The following is a 19,885-nucleotide window of genomic DNA, read 5'->3' on the forward strand; positions in this document are numbered from 1 at the left end:
ATTGCTTTCAATTTAAAACTAGTTAATAGACTTATTATACGGTGCAGAGCTAATTTATTTGAACATATTGTTTAGAGACACTATTACCTGCACGGTGGGTGTCTTAATCATAGTATCTACAACGAATCGACAATAACAATCCAAAGCAAATTTGCTTTTTATTACAGACAAGTCTGGAATAAACTATTTGGGCTGTTACAGTACTTAATTAACTCCTTGTAAAAAAAAAAAAAAAACAACACAAAATGCTTAATATAAAAAATAACAGTACCACAGTAGCAGGTGCAGTTTACACAGCCTCAGAGTTCTTGATCGCATCATAAATTCCAGATTTTCTAAATCAATTGATGTAAATGTCCGGTCTGCAAATTGACTTCATCACTCACTGCCATTCTCATATTCTCATATTCTCATGTTCTCATGTTCACTTTGACATCTGACACTTCTTTCCCTTGCCCAGTGTTTCTTTAACCTGTGCTGCATACCAGTCTGTCAGAGGCCGGGATCACTCACTGTATGCCACACTGTGATTGGTGGAAGAATTATTGGCGAGCCAATAAAAACCGCCAATAAAGCCAAAATAAACTCCCGTCAAAATTTCCTCTTGTACGGTATTTGGTGTTACTACGATCACTGAAGTGGAACCACAGTTTGGCTGTAAAAATTAAATGCTATGTTGAAACCTTTGTTGCTGGGGTTTACCTAACATTAGCAAGGGAGGAACCAGATGGTGAAGCTCTGTTCCACTGTCATGGATTGCTTACACTTATAGAGGTGTCCAGTTGTCACCAAGAATATAATCATCAGATACTGTAGCATGTAGAGCTTCCTTTTTTCATTTTGGCAATGTCTAATTTATGTTGTCCCTGTAATTAGGTAGTCTGCCATGCAACAGAGACACAGAGGTTCATCTAACAGTTTTTAGGTTCTCAGGGACACCTGTGGTGCGTTGCAAATCCTGAAGTGGCTACAACAGCTGCTAAGTTCATAGATACAGATTAATTTTCTGGATCCTTGTTCAAAAGCAGATTATCGTTCACGGTATTGGCATTGCAATATCAACATAAAGTATGACAGGTGAGGAGACTATTGAAGCTTACAACAAAGCCAAACTTGATACAAAGCATAGCAAAAATTCATAATTTCTTAATTTAAAGATTGTTTAACCTACCACCTTGATAAAACATATAGGCACAGTAGGTATCTCCAATGAATCGTGTACATGGACAAATGTTTTACATCAACTAGAATTTTAGGATTGAGACATAATTAATAGAAACTATGTGAACATAATTTATATCTTTTATTTAACATCATGTAATCAAAGAGATTGCAAAATTATATTGCAAAAGTCTACCGGAATCTGTAATAGTAGTAACTGTTAGATTTCGAAATACCACATTTTTCAGTTTTTTTTGTTAAGTATATGGAAAACTACAAAGCGGTATGCAATTCAATATGTTAACATAACATTATTCAGTAGGTTTCATTAGACAATGAAGCAAAAATAGTTAATTTTATACGGTGATTCAAACCTTTTGGCTATAGTTATATCCTAATTTGTAACATTTTCTTTTTTTTTGGTAAAAGGAGTAACAGCAATTTTCCACATTGTTGCCTGAAATAAATCTGGAATGAGGTATTAGAAGTGCAGCCAACAACTTATACCTGCCAGTAGACAGGTGATTATCAGCTTTTCAGGCCAGAGTAGAAAGATAGGTCACAGGGATTGAATCACTCTATCAACTTGGTTATACATGTGTTTTGTATAATATACTATAGACTTTAAGGACCAGTTTCCTTAAGTCTGAATATCCTTCAATATTACAATTACATTCTTTAAATCAGTTATAGATGTACATTTTTAACTAAACAGTGTGGTTGTCTGTTTTGTGGAAAACACAAATCAGTTTAATTCAAAACCAATGCTACATTATTCCTTGGTGCAAGATCTGTTTATTATCAAAAGGGGTTGAAAGACAAACTGACCCCCCCCCCCCCCCCCCCCCCATGATGACCTCTCTGTGTTTTAAACATTGTTGATAAATGTAAAGGCTGTTAGCTTACAAAAACTTAAAGAAGTTTGGCCTAAAGAAAAAACACTTTTCAGCTCATCGTTTCCTGTTATTAATTACTCAGGAGACTGTACTACATCTCTGTCACCAAAATTAGTAAAAAACTGCCATATTGCTCAGTTAACAGTTTGACTTTGTTTCAGACTGTAACTGCAAATAATCAATTCTAAATTCTGAGGTATAACTAGAAGTTAAATATAAAAGACTACATTAGCATACATTGTTTATTTATTTATTTGTTTTTTATCATGGATTTTATAGTTGAATATGATAAGAGTTAATAAAGAGGTTAATGTATGCAAGTCGATAGTTTTAATATGTCCTATAGTAAGGAAAATGACAGACATTATTAATCTATAACAGGAAATAAAGGTACTCTGTTTGATAAAATTGGAGAAGGAAACAAAAACTGTTATAGATGTTTCTGGCCCTCTGGCCTAAATATTGGCACTAGACTTCAAAAAGTAATGAAAAGCTCCCTAGAGCTACTTGCGACATACTATACACCAAGCATTGGAATTCAGTTTGTACTGTGTACGATTTCAACATAGGTATTTGGGTATTTTCATGTTGGGTTTAGACATAATGTACACACACACTCACACACACCTGCATTTCTGTTTTTACACAGTGAAACGTCCTTGGTATTTATGATATCATCAGTACCAATAATGCTTGCCAGACTAGGACTCCGAAACCACCCGAGCTTAGTATTGAATGTATTGCTGCAAACCTGAGCTACTCCTGCTTGCGATGGTTCAGACCTACGACCATAGCAAACCAAAGGAAATCAGCATCAAGCCTGACCTAGAGTGACTTTCTTTTAAATGAGAAGCAATGATGCCCAACCGGCTTTCTTTTAAAGCAGAGCCAACCTGCCCGCTGCTGATAAATACGCCTCAGCGGTTCTGTCTGGAAACTATTAGAAACTGATCCAGTTTGAACAGTTTTCATAAACACAAGACCCAGACCATGCTGAAAAAGTGAAAATGTCTAATAACTATAGCTCTAAGGAAATATTAATATTGTTGATTGATAAGATACTTCCTGAAAATTGTCTATTTAAAAAGAAAAAAAAAAAAAAAAAATATATATATATATATATATATATATATATATATATATATATATATATATATATATATATATATATATATATATATTGCTTATATTATTATATAATCCATTGTTTTTTTTTTTTTTACAAAAAGAAAAAACAATTGTTGTTAACATTGTTTTACATTTGGCAGCGTATAGTCTATTCTGAAAATGTAACTTACAGCTTCAGTCTGATCACATCTAACAAGCTTGGCTCACATTTGGACTAAAAAAAGAAATGATATCCAAAACCAAATCTTTATTTCTCTCTGCTAGAATTTGCATGGAAGAGCCAATACAAAAACACAGCAACATATTTTAGCAACAAACTAATGTAGGTCTTATAATGTTCTCAAGAAAGCCCAGTGTTTCACTGCATTACTTTTCTTTTCAAACTTCTGGGCAATTTAAATGACACTTGTAATCCATACAGAAAGTGAGTATGATTAATTACAGATCATGTGAGCAATAATATTAAAGCCCTGGGTAGAACGTACAGCCAGAAACATAAAGAATATTTGCTTCTACCGATAAACCAAACTAGCTAATGCTTTGTCAGAATGATTATCCACGACCTGGATTCTGACTGTTGTGATGGTGTTGCCAATATATTAATCTTCATTTAATTAGCTAAATATATGATACACTGCAAGTTCCCACTAGTCTTTGAGTTCAAGTTATTCTTGAAATATACAGACGCTTATGTAAGTAAAACGATCAGTTGCATTGCACACCACCATTTTAGTGTGTGTGTGTGTGTGTGTGTTTTCCGATATCTAATGTAACAATACCTAAAATTATATTGTCTAATGATGTTCACATCCAAATTGTATGCACAAACAGAAATCTCCAGAGCTCTGTAAAGTTAACACACTAGATGCACGCCTTTATTATTTAAAAGTTAATTTCCTTCCAGTAGGACTCTTTGTTTATCTAATCACAAACTTGTAGATTTAAACAGTTTTATTTCTCTCCAAATGCATGTTATATATGGGTTTAATAATCTGTAGGATTCTAACAGGCTGCTCCAACAGTTCAGCTCTCATTTGTGAAACCTAAAACTGGTCATTTTTGAGAAATGAGTGTGCTGTCACACATTATGGTTTAACAGCTGGACATAGGGGTATCTAATTGCAAAGCAGTTGCAGCTGGGAATTCATCTTGGCAGACGGTTAACTGCATTTGTTGGAAGTTTAAAAAACATATAACGTAGAACCTTTAATTGAAAATATTAAAAATATTATCCAGTAAGCTTCACACGGAAGAGGTAATGAGTTGCCCCAAGGCTCTAATTTTGTCTACGTCTCAGTGGTACTTTGTATTCAGCAGCCACATTAAAAACTAAAAAAAAACAACAAAAACATTGTGCATTTTATGTTGGATAAATAACTAAGTAACTATTCATTCAGAGGCTAATAATAGGAAATTAGATTTTATCCTGTGAAACCATTATTTTATATATATATATATATATATATATATATATATATATATATATATATATATATATATATATATATATATATAAAGAAAGTCATGGGCCGTGAATTTGTTGCGGAAACCACAACTTTTAACACAGACCACAACTTTTTATAGTTGCCGCAACTTTTAATGTGACTACTAGGGATGCATATTGGACTGCAAAAACCGGTCCGATATCCAGTTCAGCCCTGTACCGCGGTACGTACTGAACAGCCATTGGCAAGTCCAAAAAATCAGATTGGACTTCAACATAGAGGTCCATACTGTTTTTTCTCTACTGAAGTGGTCAGCGAGACCGTAAATCCCGGATCAGTCTCCCAAAGCTTGAATAGTGGCGCAGGACTCTGTTTATCAGTCTAAAAAGACACTTCAGAGGTCTGTGACACTGCTGGCGTGGTGATCTGTCACGTGACTTTAGTATTTCTCTCCAAGTGAAAACCCCATTTTTATTTCAGTTCAGTTGAAATTAAAAAATGTGTCTAATTCTCTGTTCAACATTTTGGAGGTTTATTGGAATTTAGGGTCAATAATTTTTACACAGATACAAGATTTTGAAAGTCTTTAAATTAAAAAGAAGCAACAGAAAAGGTCCTGGAAACAACTTGTAGATTCACAACATTGAAAACCTACTAGGAATCCCATTCGGTTTGTAGATTTCCAATCTTCTGGCCAAATGACCAGGGAGTTCTTAAAACAAAACCAAAAAAAAAAAAAAAAGAGCTGTACAAAACAACAAAAACAGACTACACACTACTGTAGTATTTTTTGTTAAATATAACATTGTTTAAATACTTAGACAATGTAATTAGTTTTTTGCGTTTTGAATGGCTTCTGTCAAAATCTATTCACCAGTCTTTGCCTCTAAATCAAGAGAGCCATACTGTGCTCAATGAGCCTGTATATGACTCAAGATCCATTTGTTGGACATCCCTGGTTTATTGATAATGAATTATTCAAATAGGAATACATACCTGAACAGCATCTACATCTTCCAAGTGTCCTTTGTGTTGGTAGCATTTCGAGAGAGGGAGAGAATGAGACTTCCAATGTCTGATTAGCTTCCTACAATGTACTCTAATCTTTGACTAAAATAAATAATTCTGGACCCTATTTAGCAACGTTTGCAAACCCCTGAGGCAATCGCAAAACACTTCTGCAGACAGTTAGTCCTCATTTACATACAAATATAGCGATTTAGCAATTGACATATTATGCCACTGGCTTGTTCCACTGTGGGTTATACTGCAGGCACGATCCAGTCGACTGTATCATTTACAGTGCGAGATGTAACTTCAACTTTAGTAAAGCGTGCAGGAGAATTCATCCATGTCCCTGTCTCTCACTAGCTGCAACAAAATACAAAGCAGAATTTTTTTAGGAGTTATAGGTTAGATGGAGGTATCGGTCTTTTCTTTGAGCACGTTGCGGTCAACAACATGTAGTCCGAATTAAAAAAAAAAAAAAAAAGTTTTAAATTTGCGATTGCTGTCCTTTTCTTATCAGTCTCTCCTGAGGAGATCAGTAGGCGGACATGGCATGTCTTAAAATGCAGTTGATTGGCTATTGCTAGGTAGCAAATTGCTTCTCTTAACCAATAGCATTTCAGTGCCATACAAACTGGTATATTTAGAGCCGGTGATTGACACCTCCGCAGCAGTGTACTTTCTCAGTGTCCTGAAGCTAGATGAGTGCTGTGCGCTTGCAGCTAAGGCACGTTCTTGTGTAAAATCTGATGACAATTGGTAACACTACATAAACCGACCCGAACATGTTTGTATTAAAACTACACTCGACCCGACCAGAACCCAACACTTATAGTCGTGTCACTTCGGGTTAGGTTGCAGAGCTCTAGTATGGGTTTCCTGGTGTCCTGGGAGCCATTGATTGCACACATGTGCAGCTACGCACACCAACACAGAATAGCCACTATATGAATTATAAGGGGACCTATTCTGTCAACGTGCAAGTAGTGTGTGTTGCCCACTACATCACAAATGTGAATGCAAACTGTCCTGGCTTTGCTCATGACTCGTTTATCCTCGCTAATTCGCAGCTGCATTTCAGTGGGATGACAGTCTGACAGGCTGGTTGATAGGGGACAACAGGTATACACTGAAGCGATGGCTACTGACATCAACGTTCAACCCTACAACCCCTGCCAAACAAAGGTATAAGTGTACCTTTAAATGTGCTCATACTGTAATTGAGCAAACATTTGGAGTCTTCAAATTGTCTGTCACTGGGGGAACCCTACAGTACACTCCTCAGAAGGTTTCCAATATCATCCTGGCTTGTGTTTTGCATAACATCACACTGTAATGGAAGTGATGTTGAGCTTACAGAGGAAAGATGACAGAAATTGAGGGAGGCAGATACTGAACTTGAAGCCCCAGTGGTGAAGGTTGCAGATACTGCAAGTGCCAGGCAGGTTAGACAGTGCCTTATAGATTACTTTTTTAATTTTTGTTTTGTAGCCTTGCTTGAGGGGCTTGGGCATCCTCCTCACTTAGGCAGCTGCACATTTTTTATTTATTTTTGCTTTTGTCTCCTGCCTTTTTTTTTTGGTTTGAAAATGCCCTCTTCGCTATCGCAGATGCACAGGTACTCTTAAAGGGAATGTTGAATCCTTATTGGTTGTAACCTTACTCTCCCCACTGTGTTTTGATTGGCTGAGCACATGATTCGCTATTTGAGGTGCGTTAGCCCAAGCATGAGAATTGACTTCTAAATCACGTTTTCATGTGCAGAGGTTCGCTAACGTTGTCATTTTTGCCAGAGCAGAAGTGGCTGTGCAGAAATTTCCTAAATAGGGCCCTTTGAGTGTTTTGCTGTCATGTTGTCAACAGCTGCTTTCTGAGGGCGGTATTTTAAATACCCCGACTTAAGATTGCTTTTATATTCAGAATCCTAAGTAATCTTAAAACAGGCCTGGATGATACATGTGTGGAGTCCTTTGAAAGTCTGACAAGGTAATGGATAAAGGAAGGTGTTCGTACATTTCTGTTTCAAGGCAACTGTACACCGTATATAATTCAATATTTTTTATGTAAATTAAATACCAGTAATTTTATATAATATTAAGATTCTGCAAATATTTAGGAAAGCTATTCACGCTTAAATTATTTGAAGATATCTCAAATTTAAAATGTGATTTTGAGATTTCTGTAAAAAAAAAATAATAATAATAATTGCACATTTCTTTAGATCATTTAACATATGTTGAAACCACCAAACTTGAAGGCATTTTTTTTTTTTTATGTCTAAAAAGGATTTCTAGATAAACAACATTCAATATACCATACCATAAAATAAAATAAAAGTTTGTCTTGTGTCAACAGGAAGCCAGTATAAATGAGTTTGCACTTCAAAATTAGTAACGCAGTCTTACTAAAAAAACAAAAGTCAAAAAAGCCCACCCAGTAATCTTTTTTAAACCACGTATTTACCTTCACTTGAAAGCTACATACAGTTAACTAAAAAAGGTTACAGGTGAAGGTCATGAATGTATTTACCTTAGCATGCCTGGAAGTAGGCTAGCTATTTAAACTAGTATATGTGATTTGAACAGTAGCAATTTTTTGGAGAATGAAACAGCCTTATCTGTACAATTTCATGTGTGTTCTAATTTGTGATACTTTAGATAAGCTTTGAAATATTTGAAATGTGGTTAAATAGAAAATGAGATAGCCACATACATTAACACGCTGGGCACCCTATTGATGGAGCTTCTGTTCATCAGGCCAACCACATGTGGTGAACTTCAACAGAGGGACCTTGTTGAAAAGCCCAGTATGTTACTTACTATATAGAAATTACACAGAGCGTGGGGTCCCTGTATAGAAAGCATAATGGGTGGATAGAGGTTGGGGGGTGGGGGTGTGGGCGTGTGTGTGTTTCATTAGGCAGACGTTTTCTTGTAATTACAGCACTAGAATATAGAGGGAGAGAACATTCAGAGGAACAGTGCTCACAAGGCTGCCAGATATTAAATAAGACGGTCTGATAACAGAGTGCATAAACAAAACTGCAGCTGCAACTAACCCTTAGGAGAGTGCAAACCAGGCAGAACTCTGAATTCGACTGTTAAGCCCTGCTTGTCCCAGTGGACTTCCTTTGATGCTTCATGTAATATCCCTGTAAGCTGCTGTATGCCAGACATCAATCATTGCTACTATTGCTGCTGAGGCCTGGTCGTACTTTTATCTAAAGGAACCGCACATAAGGCCTGTAGCTTTTATGATTTTTTTAATTGGAAAAAAAAGTAAGTAAAAATAAAGTATATTAAGTTATTAAAGCACTTAGGGATATCACTGAGAATTACCAGGTTTATGAATTACTGTGAATAATAACCTGTTAATTAAAACTAAGAAATGGTGCTTCATATAGTGTTTGTTAGACCAAGGAAAAACAAACACCACACATTGTTATTGTTGTTTCCCCTACTCTCCCCACCCATCCCAGAAAGTGCTGTAATACTGAGAGGCTAGCTTTGCCAAATAACATGTTTCACAGTTGCAACAGCAAAGGACCACCAGAAACCATTTTAGGGGGTTGCTTTGTGAAGACCACAATTGTGGATTGATTCAGAAAGATATTTTAGGTTGCTACCAGCTGATGTCATGAGACAAGGCTAAAATGGTTACCTTAAAGAAAAGGCCTGACTTTATTTTCAAACAACGTTGAAACCATACTTTGTAATAATTTTAACTATATGTAAACGTAAAATGGACGGAAGTCAACGAGTTGAAACCGAAATTTATAACAACATTAGCACAGATGCAGTATGGTTGGTATACAAAAAGCTTCAGGGGTTTAAAAAAAAAAAAAAAAAAAAACCTCAAGTCCCAGTTTAATTTGATGAATTTGATCACTAAACGAAGTGTTAGCCAGCCATACAAGTACACATTTTCAAAAAGAATGCTCTATTAGGTGAGGCTGTCAGATAAGTAACAATCACAGGATAATCAAAGGATGTTGTGCCAAAGAAAATGTGTACCACATGTGCTGAACATTGTGTTTGTGTTTGATTAACTGCAAATGCCATTATTGACACTAGGGTCATTCACAACGACTAGCTGATGTTGCATCCTTAGCTCAACAACCACCTTTAGACATAACAAGCTGGTTTGTGGTATTCTTATGCAACACAACAGTAGTCAAGTTTTAACTGTTTAATTGCTTTGACCTGGCTTGCCTTCGCAGTTGTGGTTAAATGCCAGAACTACTGAATTCCCCAAAACTTAAGAAATACTGAGCAGAGAATCCAGTTACATGCAATTGGGAGATTAATGATCCACATCTGGAAGCATAAAGCTAGCTTTAATTTGAACAGTTAACACAGGTGGCGAGGACTTTATTATATTTTAAAATGTCCTCGTATGGAAATAAATATTCCATATATCAAAGCCAATCCAAGTACAATTTATGTTCATGCTGCAATAAAACATGCCTGTTTTATAAATAACTCAAGTTATGCAAGCCTAAAGTTAAAACAAGAACCGATCCAATGATGGAGAAAGCATAAACAAATAGGCTTTAACCACTTTAATTAAGGTGCTATTTGTAAACAGAGTGGTGCATTGGAAAAAAACTTTCTATTTTGAAACAAGTTAAAAAACAAAGGGCAGGGTCTATAAGATTTTCCAATGCTATCACAGCTCATAACTCTAAACAACGTAGTGAAGACTGAAGTTGTTTGAAGACGGTGCTCAAATTGATACAAAGTAAGAACTTGTACCTTAAGCAATCTCAAAGACAGACAGCTTCAAAGAAAATACTCTCAGAAACACTCAGAATGATTGCAAAATTTTAAAACAATTAAAAAAATAAGCTATCATATTTTTTTGCATAGAATAATAAAACAAAACAATTCTGCTGGATACAGTGCAAATCAATACCATGTGGCTACTGCAAACTACAGTAATGACTGTTTCTTATCATCACATTTTGTAACAAAATAACAAAGGATTGGGTCAGTCCAGCAAATTGGGTAAGAGCGAGGACTCTAATCCTGACAATGCTGTATTGTATATGTTTTAATCGTCAGCACTGCCTCGTTCTGATCATACGCAGAACACTCAAGAAAAATAAATATTCACATTAATCTTGTTGCGCTGGACGATTCTGTGCAGAAGTGCTCTTGTCAGCAACTTGGTAAGATAAACAACTTCATCATTTAAATTTGCGTAAAAAATTGTCATCATACTGGATACAATTCAATTTTAATTACTCTTAAATGTGGTGCAATAAAGCATTTTTTTTCAATGAAATTTGGAGTTAACCGTTTTTTCTTCTGACTAAAACGCCTCTGGGAATGGTTGGGGGGTGGGGGGGGGGGTGGATCTTAAAAGGCTCCCACAAGTAAGAGGCAAAAGTTAGGGGAGAATGGCTGCAAAATATGACCTTCACAACATTATAAATGTATGTGAGAGGTTCTTAATGGATTGTAATCCAATTGCTGCCAAATCTTGCTGGCGCCAGAAGTCTTCTTTATTCCATGGAAATAAACAGCATTCTCAGGCCTGTTTAAGAAAAAATCTCAACGGAAATTTAATATAAGCAAAAAATAAATACATGTGTTTATTTGTTTATAGAATGCTGCCGTTATTCATATTCTAGAAGGCAAATTAAATCAACTGGGTAAGAGTGTAAAAACTGTCCTAGGCCCATGGTTTGCGTAAAACATCACCCATGGTGATCAGATTATATATGAGAGTAACTTATAGAGTCTTTTTACAAATTGTGGACCATCGTATGCAAATTTGAAAAGACAAAGCCTAAACAAAACAACACCCCTAAAATCTTTTTTCCTGCACCTTGAACAGCGCACAGAAATAAATAAAGACAGTCTATATCCATTGTTTTTCTTTGGATAACAAATGCTTCAGCTGAATTCAAAGGAGAAACTGTGATAATCATGGAGACAGCGCCAAGCCCAGGGCTAAGCTAGGGTTAAAGACAGTTTTTTTCTGATAGAGTGGTCACTTTAGAATTGTCTGATAGTTGGTAGAGTGAGGTAATTTTCGGTAACTGGAATTTTCAAACAGCACAACGGTCATATAAAGTTGTGCATGTCGGCTCAACAGCGAGAGTGAGGATCCATTTAGTGGTTGTGATGCCATCTGAGGGTCAGGTGAAAGTATTATATTGGATATGGGCAGATTCTGGACTGTGTTCAAAGCAGGTCAACATTGGGCTTCTTAGCAATGTAGATACAATTAACAGAGATTAAGGTAGTCTTTTATGTAAGAAAATTGTGCAGATAAACCATGTTGTAACAAATGTGACTTATTTGTTTTTGATGAGTCCTATAGGACCAAATGAAATATAGCCAACAGTACTGCTCTGAATGTTTAAAGATCACTTGCATGGTGTTTGTGTAAAGACATTAACCCAAAACAATACATTGAATCATCACCCTGTATTGAATAAAGAACAGAATGTAGTAACACAGAACTGCATAATAGAAGTGGACTTGTAATGTGTTCTTGTTGAATGATCACCAAACAGGAAGTCAGTACTACGTATGTCAACCTGTCAACAGGATAACAGCCTTACATCTTTCCATTATACTCCTAATGAGTCATTGAACCTGCACTTCCCAGTCCTCCACCACAGTATTAGCCTGTGCCTGTGGGCTGCAAAGGCTGTGATCTAATAGGTCCAAGCATACTTTTTATGAAATAACCATTTAGAAAAAAAAGAAGAAAAAAAAAACTCTAGTCATTTGTATAAAGCTGTAAAATACATTGTGTAACTCAATCTGTAAGGCTCATACTACACAGATAAATAAGGTGTTGTTTTGTGGTTAGCACATGTTATATATTATAGTCAAATACAGAATTATAAATGAATAAATATCAATATAATTTTGGGACATGGGTCAACAGGGTTTCCAAACCACATTCCAAAAAGTGCAGAAATGAAACTAGACTAGAAGGAAGCAATTTAAGTATGGTTGCATGTTGCACATAGGCTTGGAAAAAAACAAAACCATACAACAGAGTTGATACAAACATGGATGTTTATGAGGTAGTGTCACTCACCCATGCAAGCAGCACACTGCATAGGGGGCTCCAGTTTAGGGAAACACAAAAGGGATTTGAAATGGCAAATTACTAATCCTGTTGTCATCTGTAACTGTGCAGCATCCCTTATGAAAATAATGCTTATTGAAGCTTTGAATACTGTGACTGCAGCCATACAGTTGTCTCCTAATATCACTTCTAAAGAACATTCACAAGACTTAGAAGTTGGAATGACAGGTGTACAACAACTTTAATCTCTGGGCAACTGCCTAGAGTGTTTATTGGAACCTAGTGTGTCATCTATATTTGTGATGTGAGCCACTGCTATCTAAAAAAAAGGTGTGTGTATATGTGTGGGGGAAGGCATACTTTGCCACTGGTACCTTATACCCCTGTCTCTATTCATTCAAGTTCATACATATGTCAACCTTCAAATCCAAGCGACAACAAACACACATCTTGGTGTAAATTAATCACTTCAGCTATAGGTGTTGACACACTGGTTTCTGGATTTGATTGAAAAATGAAAAAGTTGATGTTTCTGGGCAGATTTTGATATTATCTATCATTTGACCAGAGAGGATATACCCAGGGATGTTAAACTAGGCTCAAGAAAATGATAGCAAGCATAAAACTATGCTTTATTGAATTCAGTATAACAATATAAGAAAATAAAAAAGAGCAGCTGTAACAGGTTAATAAAAATGTGAAGGTCACCGTGGGCGGCACCTGTAGGGTTACATGACCTTTGCTTAATTAAAAAAAATAGTCAGGGATGCAAAAAAAAATTCTTCAGAATGACCCAAAATATTCTGGAAACATGAATTACATCTTTTAGAGCTCCTATATGGTACATGGAACTGAGACATGCATATATTGAATATTATATACATAAGGTGGTATTGTGGTAATACAAAAATATTTATATCACAAAATGCCTAAAGAAAATATATCAGGGATGACATTTGCACAAATGAATCAGTTATTTGAGGGACAGTCCATTTCTATACTACGTTTCACTGGTGTTTCCCATAATCCTTAACAGTAATCTAAATGATTCTCAACTTCAGTAATAATAATAATGATAATACTATGACAACTACTACCACTACTACGTCTACTACTAATAATAATAATAGAAAGTATTTGAAATAGTAAAGTAAACTTAATTATAAACATTGATAATTCACTTTGACTGTAAACAGGAGATTGTTTAAAGAATCCAAAGCTTGTTTCAAGTACCAGTGTATTAGGATAAAACACTACAATTGTATTCTTCACAATAAATAATACATAAAAGTTAATATATTACACTCAGTAGAATATATCTTTTCTGCTTGTGTATGTTGCCCTCTATCGGCCAGATCTTGGTACTGTAGATTTGAAACCATTTGAAAACGTTGCAACTTCAATAGCTTTCAATCATTGAATCAAAAGATAACAAGTCAACCTCAAACTATTTGAGTATACTGAAGTATTATATATTCAAACTGTAGAACATTCAAAATTATATAGACCCTTTAAAGTAATGCATGCCTGTAGACATACAGTTTGGCCACATTAACAAGGCATCTTTATTCAACAACTTATGCTGTACAATAAAAAAAATAAAACATGGTTCTGCATTAACACGTTTTCTGCACACACATTAATACACACACATTACGGAAATAATAAAACTCAGAATAGATTTAAATGTTCTATAGCACAGGATATTGTAGCACTATACATATGGAGCAGCATAGTAGTACATTGCAATAGAATAATCCACTCGGACAGCACTGACTCACACAGAGATATATATAGCACTATATATATCTATATATATATATATATATATATATACTATATATATATAGTAACCGGCCTTTCAGATGCTTATATTATCGTTTCTGGGCTCCGCAGGTTGAGTGTATACATATATATAATTAAACTATGGTTTTCTACAACTCAAAAAAACGAGATCCGAAAGATCGAAAAGAATGTATTGAGTCATTAAATGCTCTGGGACGAAAGATAGCTTATTACATATGTGACAGTGTCTTTAGACTTATATTATCCTGACCTGGAGAGGAGAGCTATAGTAGAAAATTGACCTGAGGAAAGACTGTTGTTACCGACAGGGGGCTATAATGCACAAAGCCGCAAAGGTAACAATAGTCTTCCCAAGGGGCATTTCATTTTCCACTATGAGCTGAGTCTGCACTACATATTTAATACGTGAATCAGTCAAGAAAATACATGAGGTAAAGTTGGTTAGTAACTATGACTTTATATGTTTTGTTTAAATATAACTGATACAGCATAAATACATACATAAATAAATAAATGTTTTTGAAGTTCATACCACATAGTTATCTTTTTGAGGTACAGCTCTCCGTCTGGCTTCTTGACTGCTGCATAATACTCTCTCAGTTGTGCGTTTGGATCCTGGCCTTCATATTTGTTTACATGGGAGGCTGTGTGGTCCAGTGGTTAAAAAAACGGTCCCCGGTTCAAATCCCAGCTCAGCCACTGACTCATTGTGTTACCCTGAGCAAGTCACTTAACCTGCTTGTGCTCCGTCTTTCGAGTGAGACGTTGTAAGTGACTCTGCAGCAGATGCATAGTTCACACACCCTAGTCTCGTAAAGCGCTTTGTGATGGTGGCCCACTATGAAAGGTGCTATATAAAGATTATTATTATGACATTGTCGAGTTGAATTTGTTTGAATTTCAAAAAGTCAGAAAATAGTGACAGTGACATTTAAATCACCATTTTAGTGTTTGGAGCTTCATTCTTTTGTATGTTTTGCAGTTGATTTTCTGTTACTTTAAGCCATTTTCTCTTGTTGTGAGGAGTGCATGGGAAGAGTGGTGTGCTCCTTTGAAAAGGGGTGGGACTGACAGTGATGTGAACCAATCACATGTCAGAAGGGAGACTGTTGCCCTGTGGTGTAGGGATGTTAGGGCAATAGTTCAGTCTATTTTTGTTCCTATGATGAGGTTTTAGCCAATCACAGGCTAGGATTCCCAAGCACTGACTATATATTATTTCAAAATACTGAAAGAAATTTCAAATAAAGAAAAAGTTGAAAAGGATACATTAAAATACAAAGTTTTCAGAAATATGAAACTGGGGTAAATGTTTTAATTCACAATATTGGGCAGTCACCCTTATTGTGTTAAAGTCTGCTTTATAAATAAACCATTTGTACAGGGTACCCTGGTCTAATTTGTAGTCACGTTACATTACCAGTAAACAACAAGGGAGAAAAGAGGGTTAATAAAGTTCAAGAACATATAATGGATATTTAATTTTTTGTAAAAACATATTGTGAACACTTCTTTTGTTGATTAAATCCACACATTGAAGGAATCCGAGGTTGCAGTTATACAATCATTTTTACAGTGTTTCAAATTAAGTTGTTCAGCTTGCAAGATGTGAAACTTAAGCTGTGCTAAAGAATGAATTAATTACAGGAAGGAGGTTTGATTTGAAACAGAAACCTTAAATATCCGAATAGCATAGTTCATGTGGAACTGTAACAGAACAATAGCATGTGTTTATTAAGTTTGTTCGTTTCACATCACTGCACCTTTTCTGCTAAAAACTGCTTCAGAGAGCCAATCAAGGAATTTATTGTGGGGTGCTGAGGGATGTAATTTATCTTGAGATGGAGGACCTTATAAGCCATGGCCAAGAGCCTGCAAGTTTAAAGGGGGCAATTAGTTAAGATCTTAAACTATACCCTTTAGTCTAATTTTACTATGTGTAGTGGGCTAAACAAGTGCAACACAGAGAAATTGAGCCAGTTCTTTTAAAATGTACTGTTAGGGGCAATTTTCTGCAGATTTTTTTTTTTTTTTTTTTTTTTTTTGACAAATGAAGGGTCTGCTCTTAACTTTTGCAGAATTTTCAACTTTCCAATTTGATCCTGTACAGTTTCTTAAATATTTACTTACTAGACTTAAACAAAACTTTGCATTAAGTTTAGTACCATCTCTAATCATAGTGATGAACTGGGTGTGTAAATCGCTTAGCAGTGAAGAGGTTAAGATTGTAAAGGCTAGTGAGGAGATCCAAAGGGCTTGTGGGTGGTAGTGCAAGAGCACCTCAGTCCGAAGTAGAGATTCCTGTATCCCCACACTCCCTAATCTGTCCTCTAGTCTCTTTTAAAATGAGTTGGCTTGGTAAGGTGTCAGTGTGGTAGTGGTTAAACAGTTGAGGCCACTAGATCGGATTTCAATAGGGCCCGGGTTCATTCCCCGGACTTGGGATGTGTTTGAACCACAGTCACACAGTTGAAAAAATGGCAGATCTTACAGATAGAGGATTAAACTTGCTGGGACGTTTAGCCTTCCCGTAGATAACTGAGAAAATGACGTTCTTGGAATGAAGAATGATTGCTTTTCGAAAACAATGACACATGTAAACACTCTCCCTAACTGACTTTCAAACACCATAGAACAGTAGCCTACAAAATCTTTTTATGTAGACTAAGGAGATGCTTAATATACGGTAGAGCCGAGGTTGTTATTACAGTGTTTTGGTATTTGTGTGCTCATTACTTGTTGGCAACTACAGGGACTGTAAAATTATTACAATTTGTTAGGTCTATGTCAAAATATTCAAAATGCTGAGACCACTGAATATTCTGCTTTGTTTTAGAGGGATGACTTAAACTCTTTGTCCTTGGAACATTGGAAAGGCTAAGGCTCAATATCTGGGCCAAAAGCAGTTAAGCTGGCTGATTACGATGTCATAATGGCAGACTTACCTCTGAAGGGAAACCAGATTTGACTTCAGACTGAAAGTTGTTAGGTGTTACTTTTACATTATTTTAGAAACTTCCGATAATTGTAACTGAAATGTTTTTACAACATCATGGTGTTGAGTAAAGGAAACCAGGGACATTCTAGAGCTTGTTTACTGAATTCTATTTATTAGGTATTTATACAATATAAACAGTGACAGTGATAACTGTTTTTATTCCATATGTGTATCTCCTGCAATGCATTTTACTGTATTTATTTTGAGTGCTTTCATTACTGTGTGTTAAGGTGAGAACACAGAATAATTATAAGACCCTGGTTTTATATCAAAATATAACTAATGCTTAACATTTATGGCAGTCTCAAGGAAGCTAAAGATTAGGTACAAGTGGTATCTAAATACCCTTTTCTCATCATAATGTAGTACTTTTTCAGAATCAGCACTTGAGTTTTAGTGCTGAATTAAGTATGCCGAGTTAATGGCTCCTCACTCAAGAGTCTGTACTGTGTATGGCCATAAATCTGTTGCAGTATTGGTTTTCTTGTGTTGTATTTGTACCTGCTCGTCTAATCATAGTACCCTTTACTGTATATAACTTGTGTAGCCTTGCATTCCTTTACCTATGTAGCTGAATTGGAGTATTTAGACAAAGGACAATGCATTTTATTGTGCCTGTATTCGCAATTCCAGTGTCACTCCTCCACATCTTCCAACAAGTGGTTATAAGATTCAAAATACATGACATTAATAATAATGCATAATTTATTGTTTTGTTCCACCAGGACAAAGAAAAACACCAATCAAGAAGAAGAAGAAAAGGAAGCTTCTAGATCGGGCCCAGAAGCAGCACAGTGTTGTCTTGGCTACAGAGAGGACCAGCCAGTAAAACAACAAGACTCAACCTTTTACACAAAGAAAGTTCACAAAAGCTGCTAGCTGCTCCTGCACACTAATAATGCAGTGCGGTCCTGCTGCTTTGTCAGTATTGATGGCAAATCCCTTGTGAAAACACCACAAAGCTTGTTTATTTTGTTTATACTTCATTATTTCCGGGAAGCACTGAAAGTACTTGATCAACTGAAGTTGATGTGGCTCAGTGAAAAGGGAGCTGATTGTGCATTGAAGACTTTATCCAGTGCCCTGACTGAATAAGCCAAAAAATTGTGAAATGTCTGGGGAAAAAAAAGGACTCATATATTTATGTAAACGCAGAATTTTTGTTGAAGGACAAGGACTGTTTCATGTATAGCCTTTATGTTTCTTACAATGTACATTTCAAGAGTAATGTATATGAATAATATGCAGAGTTGCAATTTATTTTATTCTCAGCACAATCTCAGTTTTTGTCAAGACACCTGTTAATGTAAAAGTGCTTTAAGCTGTAAATGTATACTACAAGTGAAAAGAATATTTCTTGTTGTTCAACTAGCATGGCAGTCCTCATGTAAATAGTGCTGAGAGTCTACATAATAATAAAACATATTACTCTATTTTTTTCAGTATCTTTTATCATTTTGACAAATTGATTACAATATTATCAGAAAATGATGTGAATTTTAACATAAGTAATTCAAGTCTTGCCAGAGGAATTTAAGGGCCCCAATTCCTTTTCCAACATAGTTATTATTTGGACATAATATAAGTTTTATGGTGAAATAAATGTGTGCACTAGTGTATAATAAGATGCACTATTACAACAAACACATAGTCAATATATATGTATTTTTACCCATTTTACTGCCAAAAGGAATTTACATTCCTTCAATAGCTTACAGAAGCTATTGAAACACTCACACGTAATTCTACATTCATGTACAGTTTTCACTCTAAGTCTACCAGCTCAGCTAAAGTATAATTCACTAGTTATTACCTAACCTCCATCCACAAAAGCAAATTCACTGTCAAAGAACACTTATGGGAATGGACCAAGCTGGGAGGGCAGGAACGATGAATACAAGGCTAGTATCTAGAGAAATCATCCATTTTGAATGCATGAATACCCGTGTCGCTTATTGTAAATTCTTAACATGAAAATCCTGTTTGTTCGAATTATTTTAATATGAAAATAGGGAAGGGTATATTTAAATGTTTCTGTCTGAGTTCCAATTTGGCATTGTGCGATGATTGATATTGTGCAGCTTTCTTAAACTGGGTTTCCACTAAGTTTTTACGTTCTGTTCAAGCACCGCAGCCTGCCTCATTTAGCACCTTGCTTTTGTGTTTTAAAATGCCTGTGATAGGAATGTGACATGCAGATTTCAAGTACAGTTTATTTATATTGTATATTTTTTAAAAGTTCACTAACAACCAAATTTTCAGTAAAATGAACAGTATTATATATACTCTATATAAGTGCTTGCTTGTATAAGGATATTCATACATTCATAATTGAGATATACAGTCGCAGACAAATGTATTTGGGCAGTTAAAAAAAAAAAATTAGAGAT

The 19,885-nt window shown here is 35.5% G+C and overlaps 1 protein-coding gene across 2 annotated transcripts in view; it reads left to right on the plus strand.

The window, feature by feature from the left end:
* LOC121314916 (R-spondin-2-like) overlaps positions 1 to 19,049 on the plus strand; it is a 56,429-nt gene extending 37,380 nt beyond the window's left edge. For both annotated transcript variants that reach the window (XM_041248661.1, XM_041248662.1), the window contains exon 6: positions 18,221 to 19,049. In XM_041248661.1, the coding sequence (XP_041104595.1) occupies positions 18,221 to 18,324 (104 nt within the window). In that variant the 3' untranslated portion in view covers positions 18,325 to 19,049. The remainder of the gene's footprint in view (positions 1 to 18,220) is intronic.
* The last annotated feature ends 836 nt before the right edge of the window (positions 19,050 to 19,885 follow it).

This window comes from Polyodon spathula, chromosome 4, assembly GCF_017654505.1.
Source record: "Polyodon spathula isolate WHYD16114869_AA chromosome 4, ASM1765450v1, whole genome shotgun sequence".
NCBI classification, from domain to species: Eukaryota; Metazoa; Chordata; class Actinopteri; order Acipenseriformes; family Polyodontidae; genus Polyodon; species Polyodon spathula.